Source organism: Kryptolebias marmoratus, linkage group LG22, assembly GCF_001649575.2.
Source record: "Kryptolebias marmoratus isolate JLee-2015 linkage group LG22, ASM164957v2, whole genome shotgun sequence".
Classification (NCBI taxonomy): Eukaryota; Metazoa; Chordata; class Actinopteri; order Cyprinodontiformes; family Rivulidae; genus Kryptolebias; species Kryptolebias marmoratus.
In genome coordinates, this window is record NC_051451.1 from 27,356,073 (window position 1) to 27,367,047 (window position 10,975).

The 10,975-nt window shown below is 40.4% G+C and overlaps 1 protein-coding gene across 7 annotated transcripts in view; it reads left to right on the top strand.

Annotated features, from left to right (window-relative positions):
* Positions 1-10,975, top strand: part of cdh23 (cadherin-related 23) — a 188,980-nt gene that overhangs the window by 36,679 nt on the left and 141,326 nt on the right. For all 7 annotated transcript variants that reach the window (XR_005232685.1, XM_017424252.3, XM_017424250.3 and 4 more), the window contains exons 4-6: positions 2,963-3,105; positions 3,381-3,428; positions 3,738-3,830. Coding sequence is in view for 6 of the 7 variants with exons in the window: in XM_017424252.3 (XP_017279741.1) it covers positions 2,963-3,105; positions 3,381-3,428; positions 3,738-3,830 (284 nt within the window). In the remaining variant the exon portion in view is untranslated. The remainder of the gene's footprint in view (positions 1-2,962; positions 3,106-3,380; positions 3,429-3,737; positions 3,831-10,975) is intronic.

Sequence of the window (10,975 nt, forward strand, 5' to 3'; positions counted from 1 at the left end):
CTGGTGAGGATGCCTCCTGGACGCCTCCCTGGTGACGTCCCACCGGGAGGAGGCCCAGAAGAAGACCCAGGACACGCTGGAGGGACCGTTTCTCGGCTGGCCTGGGAACGCCTTGGGATTCCCCCGGAGGAGCTGGCCCAAGTGGCTGGGGAGAGGGAAGTCTGGGTCTCCCTGCTTAGGCTGCTGCCCCCGCGACCCGACCCCGGATAAGAGGAAGACGATGGATGGATGGATGGACTGTATTTGTACTCACACACATAGATGTGAAAGAAATTACACCTAATGTCTTCGTACAGTGAAAGAAATCCATTTCACTCTAGAGGAGTTTGAGAAATTAAAAGGGAAAAACAAACACACTGGCACCATGTTTTGTAAAAGGCTGGCTGTATGTTTTAGTTTTTAGTCACCATGTTCCATGATTGTTCTCTATTTTGAGCAGAAAATCCAAACAGTATAAATTTTCCATAAAAGGTGTTTTTGATCTAACAAACTCTTTTAAAGTCGTCCTATCAAATGCCCATTTGCTATCATTCACTCAAGTGCCCGTCGTCTCATGAGAAGCAGATACTTCCTTCACAGTCGAGAAAGCCAAAGGGAGGAGAAAAAAAACATTATTGATGACTATGAGGTAAAATGCTTAATTTGCTCAGTCTCCAACCAAATTATAACTCATATTGAAAGCCGCTGAATTTGCATAAATCTCATTAGACTACAATGAAAGGGGTTCATAAATCGTTATATTAATTAGTCATTTTTGCCACCTTTTCATAGGAAAATGGGGGTGTATTAATAAAACGAGAGGGGAGTGTGATTGTGAAGCCTAATTGGTCGTTCTTAAGAGGTTCGGTCCACAAGTGACAGGCCTGATTTAGTTTGGGTTCACTTCTTTTGTGGGGCTAAGTTATGTGAGGAGGAATAAAGGACAAGTATGTCTCTACATCCAAAGTTTGCATGATCCGTTTAACATATTTTCCTTGCCATAGCCTTGTCTTCAGTAACCTTCAACAATGAACTGGTAATTTAATGTCTATATCAGCATGGACTCTGAGCTGTCATGGTTTTAGAGAGGTTTAGATCTATACTTCCCCCTCTGAGTTAAAAACATTTAGCACCTCTAATTCTGAGTTCATGGTTCTTAACCAGAAAAAGATGACATGTTCCAGATATCTTGGTGTCTTGGTTTGCAAATGATAGTAAGGTGGAGCAGGAAATATATCCACAGTAATGACGGCATTGTTTGTCTGTCGTGGTGAGAAAGGAGCTCGGCCAAAACACAAAGGTGGAAGTTGGAATGTAGATGGACCAGTAAATTGAAAGCTTTAAGTCAGAATGTTTGGATCATGACATAAAAAACAACAGATTCCTTTGTAAGGTGGCCGGCCAGCCTTAAAGATGAAGTGAGGAGCTCCATTATCCAGGAGGAGTTCAGAGGGAAGCTGCTCCTCCTCACTGAAAAGTGTCAGCCGAGGTGGATCAGCATCTGATTAGGATGTCTCCTGGATACACCCTTTGGAGGTTTTTGGGGCACTTCCCACCGGAAGGAGACCCTGTGGTAGACCCAGAACTCACTAGTGCACGTGTCAAACTCGAGGCCCGCGGGCCAAATCCGGCCCCCAAGATAAAGTTTAGATTTAATCAGATCCGGCCCTCTAGTCTGGGACAGATTGAGTCTCTGATTCTTATTTTACTTTAAAAAACTGAGCCTAATTAGTGAAGTTTTCTCTTGACAGTGACTTAGAAGAAACAATATATAGTTTTAATTTCTGTATGATCAGGTTTTGTTGATGGCTTTTTAAAAAAAAAATCTGTTTTAATGTTAAAAAATTGATTTAAAAGCTGAGTCAGGAGTAAGAAATGACTGCTAATGAGCTTTTTGAAGTTTGATCTATTTGTCTGTGTTTATTAAAGTGTGTTTGCTCTAAATTCTGTATAATCTGTAACTGGGAAAAGGTCATTGATATTTCTATATTGACATAATACAGCTAAAACTAAGGTTAATTTATGCAATTTTTAATAAATATGGATAGTGATTGGCCCTTGGCTAGGACCAAATTTATAATTTTGGCCCCCTTGCGTCACTGGGTTTGACACCCCTGCCCTAGAGGGATCCCCTAGGAGCTGGAGAGTGACGATGAAAAGATAAATGTCTGGGTTTCCCTCCATGACTCAACTACTGACGAGCAGCAGAAAAAAAAATGTCATTCATAGCTGTTATAAAAAAGGGTTATTCAGTGAATTTTCACTTTTGTTGAGTTGCATCAGATATCTTAGTATTTGAGTTAAAGGAGGCAGAACTGACGCTTCCAGAAGTGTACAGAAAGTATAAAAACTACACGGTGATCTTGCAGCATTCGCTTACTGTTACATTTTTGTAAAACACCATTTTCAGTGCAAGTTAAGAAGGGCCTACAGAAGACACAAGACCTGTGATCATCCTACCAACTTTCTGGCCCTTGATGACACACTTTGAGTAGATCAGCCAACCTGGTGGGAAAAAAAACAAAAAACTCTGGCTTTGATCCATCAGCTTGTCTGAACCATGCTGTCTGTGATGAATGAAGCGCATTAACTACTGTAGCTCTAATTAAAAGCGTCTTACCTCTGCGACTAACTGCATTTTGGGGTTCCTTGTGTTTTTGTGCTGCATTAAGCCTTAGTCATATAACTATAGTATATAGTCTTATTTTAAAGCAAATTCTTGTAATGAGTCTCAATTTTAGTGATTATTCCTGCTATATATATATATTTTTTTTTTTTTTTTTAAAGTAAAACAAAAGGTGTTGACAAAAGCATGCTGTTTAATATTATTATTTTAAATTCTTCCATTCCTGTCATCTGCTGGTTATCCAGGATTTGGTTGTTGAGGAAACGCCTCAAAATTGCTTGTTGGTCACATATCAAAGCTCTGTACTGGCCTTTTGTCCTTAACCTTTGACCCCTAACCTTTGACCCTCTCTGGCAGGTTCATCTATAACCAAGCTTATTGCGATTGATCCTGAGGGGGGGCCCCTCATATACGGCGTGTCGGGAGAAGAGGCCATGAGGTATTTTTCCGTAGACGCAGAAAGCGGCGTGGTTTGGCTCCGACAGCAGCTCGACCGAGAGGTACCTAATCATGCACGCACGCTCACACATCACCAGAGCAAATGTGCGAGGTAGAAGAAAAGATTTTGAAAACAGGAGATGAAGAGTAAATTATCGAATGATGAAAGAGCGGTGAAAAGTGCCGTGCCATTTTACAAGAGATGAAGAACACAAAGGACTTTAAAGTTTATTCAGTTTCTAAATCCTCCTTTTGTTTTTGGGATTTTATGGCATTTTTCCTTTACATGACATCTGCACGAAAGGTTTATGCCGGCATGTTTCTCTGTCTCCAACAGACCAAGTCAGAGATGCAAGTTGAGTTCTATGTGAGTGACAGTCAAGAGGTAGGAGACAAAGTGTGTTTGTCGTTATGACACATCCTTACACACCCTGCCATCCTTAATACAGCCTGACCGCATCTCACTTACATGCATCAGAATTTTATTTTCTTACTCCCAACCTCACACTCCTTTCTCTCTTCAGTGACATCTGTCTCACTCAGTGCAGTTTACTCGCTAAAACATACCGACATTCAGCCCACTCTCCCTCGTGGGTAATCTATCAAACATTCGCTCCATCTTCTCTTACTCTGATCCTCGGCTTTGTGTTGCCTAATGCATATTTTCACCAACACAAGATGTTTCCTCCCTCAGGTGGTCAGAGACTCTGTAAACATCCAGATTGGAGACGTGAACGATAACGCTCCGAACTTCCACGGGCAGCCGTACAGCGTTCAGATCCCCGAGGTAAGGATGGCAGAAACAGTCAACTTAATTGCATCCAAGTAAATAAACTCAGATCGAAGTTTATTTCTCTTATCTGGTGAGCACAACCACCACTTCCTGAAGGAAATTTAAATTCATTATTTACTGATTGGACAGTTGCTTTATGAACATTAAAACAAAATGCTTGCAGAGAAACCTTTAACCATCTCCAGAATGAATATTTTTGTGGTAGATTGCTCTTAAAATGACCTCAGTTTGGAGGAATAGTTTGATTCTGACAGGACTGATGAGCTAATGGCTAGTCTGAACAAGATCAAAGTGAATTGCTCTTGTCTAAAGATGTCTCTATTCTCTAAAACTTTCATTGCATTTCATGTGAATGAATTTAATAGACCTTTACACTGTTGGTAATCTTGCATTGCATGGTCATTTATGGTTATTTACAGAAAACTCTTTGTTTGGCTCTGTAACTCGATGCTGTCTACAACAGCTAAAGATGACATCTCACTGGACTGCAGCTGTTGGGGACTAGTTAATGACTCAAAATAGCAACAATATTATAAGAAAATAGACAAATTTTCACTTAGGGTGCCTCAGAGTGGCCAGTTTTAGAAAATTGTGGCTTATAAAACAGTTTTCTGGGCTGTGCACATTATTTTGTTGCCTGAATTGTTCTTCCTTCAACCCACATTGTTCCCACCCTCACATTTACAATTTAATCTACTGGAGTACACTTTAAAAAAGAAGACTGGTAATAATATTATTTATCATAGTTGTGGTTTTGAGACGTGGCCTCAGATATTTTCTGTCAGAGGAGGCCTCCTGTGCAGGTGTCCAATCACAGCTCTAGCTCTTAAAATTTGTTTGACACGTGCAACTACTTTAAGAAAATTTCTTGCAATATTTTTTTAACTTGTTCAAAACTCAAGCAACAAGACTGCAACATGTGATTTTTAGAAATTCTGAATATCCTTTTGCAAGTTGCTCTCCTGCATGTTTTAAACGTGTTCCTGCTTTAAAACACCTGCTTTAAATGAATGACTTGTGGACATGCTGCTGGAGAACCTGATGATTTGGTGAGGAGGTGATTAAACCTTTTGAATCAGGTGTGTTGGAGCAGAAACACCTAAAACCTTCAGGACAGCGGACCTTGAGGCCTGGAGTTTGACATCCCTGCTATAAACTATTTGAGATTTCTTTTTTTTATATATTTTTGGAGATGTCCTTGCTATTACAGCCCAGTGAGATACTACTTTAAGATATTAATTCTTTGTAATCCTTCCACAAACCTCACTTCAAAAGGGCTGTTCAAACTCTCGTATCTACATTGTGGTAGCTTTGAATTTATGGTTATTGTCAAATCTTCAGTGCGTTTTGGTCTCAGACTTACTGGATTTGATTCTTTTGCTCTTTTTTTTCTTATGTTTTGTGAATGCACAAAGCCTCTTTTTAAAAAAAGGGAAAAACCCTCCCTGCACCGGTGACCTCGATCTCTTTTCTCCTCTCATTTTCTCCCACTCCTCTCTCCTCTCTGATGGTGCCACCTTACTTCTTTCCATCTTTGTCTCTCCTCTCTGCTTTCTCCCTCATCTAATCCTTGATATGAAGTAATTGCCAGAGTGGAGTTGGAGGACTTCAAAAAGGGGCTTGAATCCACACACAGGAGAGGGAAAAAAACACACACCCACATCTTGTTGTGTTTATATTGAGCACAAACCCATTTTTGAATCTTCACCAAATCTTCAAAGCCACCAGCTCTTCCTCTTCCCAACTTATAAAGTCGGGCAAATAAATGGAAGAAGTATTTAGATGAGGATGTTAAGATCGCCCACGAGTGAGGATTCTCTCAGGCCACTGCAGCCACCTCGTATCTGTGCAGGACTCACTTATAGCACACATGCAACCGTTTCCAAGCTCTGCGAAACAAAAGCCATCAGTTCAGCCCTGAGAAATCCATTAAACAGGACTTTTGTTGGCCCTCAGCTCCTCACATATTGCTAGCTCTCCAACATCACTCCGTCCTGCCATCCTATCAAATTCAAGCTCAGTCCTTAAAACAAAACATGCATCTGTGAGTTTTAATTTACCCACTTATTTTTGTTTTTTACTTTGCCCAAAGCCTGGAAACACGAGCCAAAACTCAGGCGTAACAATAAAAATGCATACCTTATGTATGTGAGCACAGTACGGGGATGCTGCCGGTGGGACGTGTTTATTCACGAGTCTGAGTGATTTGGTTTGTCTGCTCTGCCTTGCTTGTTAAATTAGACACAGCCAATTCATTCTGATTTTTATGATTGTGTTACAAAAACAATGCAGCACACAATCCAGTCTGTGAGCAGAGAGCTCTTCATAAAGCTGTGCAGCTCTTCCTCTAGTCCAGGATCTGCAGCGATCAGATCTTCGGTCCCTCTGCAGCGGCTCTTTGTACCTTTGACCAAAATTAGCATGGAGCAAATGTTTTATATGCATAACTAAAACAGAAAATGTTAGTTTTAGCACTTTTTCTGTGAATGTAATGGATGCATGGACACCTGGAGTATATGCTGTCATGAGCTCTAAGCTACTCTCGGCTACCACCACATCCAATTTTAGCTCAATATTTTAAAAATAGACAGACATATAGCCATTTTCATGTATGTTAAGGTTGATTAGCTGTTGTGGCCATCTTCAATTAAGTTCTCTTGTATATCTAATAATTACTTTCTGAAAGTTTCATCAAATCAGTCCAGTGGTTTATGAGATATTTTGCTAACTCCTGCCACGGGTTTCAGAAGAGATGGAGTGTAATGTGTTGGGTTTAAATTGTGTTAGGAGCAACACTTGGGTACTATCTTACCAAATATTAGCTCAATATGTGAAAAAATGACTAAATTCCAGTTGTGTTTTCTATGTTTAGTTGGCTGTGAGAGCAAAACCCATTTAGTGGTCCGTTGGATATTTTACTAACAAACTCACAGAATTGATTCCAGAAGTTCATGATCCAATTTTAAACACCAAATTTTTGCTCAATATTTGTAAAATAAACTTGTTCTGGTGTGGCGGCCTTCTTGGCTTAAGTTGTAGATGTCAACCTAATGATTTCTTTCTGAAAGTTTGATTAAAATCTGAGTGATTCATGATAATTTGCAAACAGTTTGGACAAAGGAACACAACCAATATCGCTCCACCTTTGGCGTCAGGCTGTAGTACAGATAAAAATCAACAGTTTATCATAGTTTGATCAACTGTAGTAAATGTTGCAGACTTCTGCAGTAGTCTGTCCCAAACTTGATGTACAGCTGAACAAAAGTAACTCCTGAATGAACGTTTCTTTACCTTTAACCTTTTTTTTTTCACCTTATCTTATTTCCCCTCCACACAACCTTTTGTACCTGCATTTTTATGGCCTCATTACCTTCGTGACCCTTTTCCCAACCCCCTCGCGGGCAAAGCAAACATGCTGGGACATCATTCCATCATGCTGTCACTCACTGGCCATGCCGGAGTAACCGGGGTTAAAATGCCATCAGCACATCAGAGAAAGAGATGGGAAAAGGTGATGGTCGTGAGTGACGGCGGCGAAAGAAGAAAGGAGCCGGGCTGACGGAAAGACGAAGGTTTCAAATGATGTGATTTAACACACGTAAAACGACAAAGTGACTGGCGGAGGCCAAAGTGCCTGAGAGTTTGTCAGAGCAGCGTAATAGTGAGGTTTCGGAGGTGACCGTCGCTGAGCCGACGAACCAACGTGAGGTGCAAGGTGAGCGGGAGAGTTTGGAAGAGTGTGCGCTAATGTCGTTTTAATTTGTGGAGCCATAAAGTGGGTGGAGGGAAGCAGGTGGGCTGCTAGCATTCCTTCTGTCAGCACTAATGAGCTGAACAGATTTACAACACAAACACACCCGGGCAGAGAGCCGTTACCCGAGATACGAGGAGCGGCAGCTCCTGAAATAATGTCCTGATAGAACAACAGCTGGGCTGCGCTCCAATACAATATTCAATACGATGATGCAGTGAGCCCACAACTTATTGATAAGTATTTTTCAATTTCTTTTAGTAGGAAAGTTAGTTCTTTACACACCAAACACAAAGGGGTCTGCAGTTTTCATCTACAGCGGGTTGCAAAAGTATTCACCCCTTTCTCATTCGTTCTTTTTTGTTGTTTTTCATCCTGGAATTTCAAATCGATTACAAGCAACTCCATTTGCCCTACAATAATCTGGTTTGAAATGATTCAAAAACTCATAATCTGCTTGTGAAAGAACAAATGTTTCTATACTTGTAGGGATATGAGACGGTTTCCAGTTAATTCTAACGGAAAATTTCCAATTGTGAACATTTCTAAGATTCCCAAACAGCTCTTACCATGGAAGGTTTCTGGAACTTTATCGGGAATTCCCCCACCCCTCTGCAGCCCTAGTTGTGAATGACTCTCAGCTACTACCACATAAATTTTACCTGTCTTTCTGAAACGGACTGAGCTGTAGATGTTCTGAAAGTTGAGTTAAGATTTGTCCAGTGGTTCAGGAGATATTTTGCTAACAGACAAGCGGGGCTGAAGCAAAGTTCTCCCACAATGAGCAGCAGTTTTTGGGAATGACTCTCAGCTACAACTTCACCAAATTTTAGCACGATGAGTGTAAAATTGACAGAATTGGAGCTGTGTGTGCTCTCCGAGGTAAGTTGGCTTTGGCGGCCATATTGAATTGGGTTGGCTCCAAAGGTTAATCAGTTCCAGAGGTACTTAATGTTTGGGTCTGCATGTGTAGGACTCAGCCTTACTTAAAGGCATCTGAAGCAACAAAAAATGTTGTAGAGAAAGAGGAGCATAGGACACACACACACTGTTGGGCATGTGTTCAAACTGCAGAGAATGACACACACGCACACAGACACACACACAAAGGTGTTTGATATTATCATGGTGGCAGTGGTATAAATACAAACTCCCAGTGGGACTGTGAGGGTCAAGCAGCTGAAGAGGAAGTGTGTAACAGGGTTTTTTTTCTAAGTAATGAATAAACTTGCAGTTGGCTGAACAGCAAATGTTTCGTGCAGCGAGTTGCAGGAAGTATTCACCCCCCTTGGCTCTCCGTTTGTTGCCTTACAACCTTGAGTTTAATATTTTGGGGAGGTTATATTTTAATTTATGCACCATAACTACGTCTTTAAAGATGGAAATTGTTGTCAAAATGGCTGCCAAAAAACTCACACACACAGAAATGGCTATAACTCATTATGTTGAGCTAAAAAGTCAGTGTAGTTTTTAGCTGAGTCATCCTGAGTGCTACACATTGTGCAAAATATTTACCCAAAACTTTAGTTTTTAACTTTGACTTCAAACCGGTCTGTAAGGAAAATATCTCCTGAACCACTGGACTGATTTTAATGGAACACTGAGCCAGTATTTATTGGATGTTTCATCTGAATCTACAACTGATTGAATTATGGAGTCACCATAATTCAAGATAGCTGCCAAAAATAGCTATATTTCAGTCAGTTGTGCAGATAATGAGCTGAAGTTGGTGGAGGTTGCAGCTGAGAGGTGACGCTCTGAGATCACATACACGTTATGTTTAAGGTCATTATTTAAGACATGTCTGACACTAACAGTGTTCATTCCTTAATAAATATTAGCCACGTTTGGGTTCTGAATACTTCAACTTGTATTCTTTTTACGTTGAGTCCTCCTACTTGTAACAAAATGAAATTCTGTCTCTTTCATCCTCTTGTCAATACTTTAGTTCACGCTCCCCTCCTGCTGCACACAGGCTCGTTCAGACCTCAGCTGTAACGCAGCACACACAGGGATTTAATGTATTGGCAAAAGGCAGACAGCCAAGAGACTCCAGATGATAGAAACCCAAACTTTATCTGTTTACTGTCTCTCAGGTATGTCAGGTGGAAGAACAAATCCCTCCCCAGCCTCCATTTTCTCTCAGCCATATCTCAGTGTCCCTCTCTAACCTACAGTAAGCTCTGATAAACGGAGCTGCTCCGGGTGGAAACCCCTCGGCTGAAAGTCACATATCTGAGGGAAGAAAAGCCCTTTATTATGGTCTGATTAGGGAGGAAAAAACTTTATTTTTTTATCTCCTGCTGGCATGAAAAGCAGAGGCGATCATGTAATTGCCTGTGTGTGTATGAAACTTGCAGAACTCAGTTATTGGATGTACAACTGGAGTCAGCTTCATTCAAGATGGCCGCCACAGCCAACTGACCTTAGAAATCACATAAATAGCTATAAGCCAGTCTATTTTTTTTTTTTTTTTACAGATATTGAGCTAAAATTTAGTGTGGTAGTAGTTGAGCGTCATTAAGAACAGATGCTTTAAGTGCTACTTAAAACTTTACCATTAACTGTTGGTTAACCCTTTTTTTTTGTTAGCAAAATATCTCATGAGCCACTGAATGGATCTTTTTTAAACTATGAAAGTAATCATTAGATGCACAACTGATGGAGACAACTCAAATAAAGATGGCTGCCACAGCTAGTCAACCTTAACAAACAGAAAAATGGCTATAATTCAGTCAGTTTTGCAGATATTGAGCAAAAATTTAGCGTATGAGTAGCCAAAATACAGCGTTAACATTTAGTGAGCTCATAAATAACCTGAATTACCAGGATGGCTACGACTCTAACCCTTCTCATCTTAGCTGATCTTAGTCTGAAAGGTGGTGATTGATATACGTTCCTTCAAAAAAAACGTTAGGCTTTTATTTCAAGTGTAGCTTTTTCCGAACTTAAGATTCTCAGCATCAAATCTGTCTCGGAGAAAGTCATAAATGGTTCCAGAGGTGAGTAAAATTATTGACTGCTTCCCATTTCGCTTTCTCACTTTATCCATCATTTCTCCTTTTTCTCCACCCCCCAATAAATCCCTCCATCCGTCCCCATGGAGCTTAGGGTCTTAGTGTCAGGGAGAATTCTCGTCGAGGCCCGCGCCTGTCAGTCCACTGGATCCACTTATTTCATAACCAGTAGAATCAAGCGTTGAGGTTCTTTTTTTGCAGAAAGTCTTTGTTTATGTGATATACAGGTGCTGGTCATAAAATTAGAATATCATGAAAAAGTAGATTGATTTCAGTAATTCCATTTAAAAAGTGAAACTTGTATATTATATTCATACATTACATACAAACTCATATATTTCAAATGTTTATTTCGTTTAATTTTGATGATT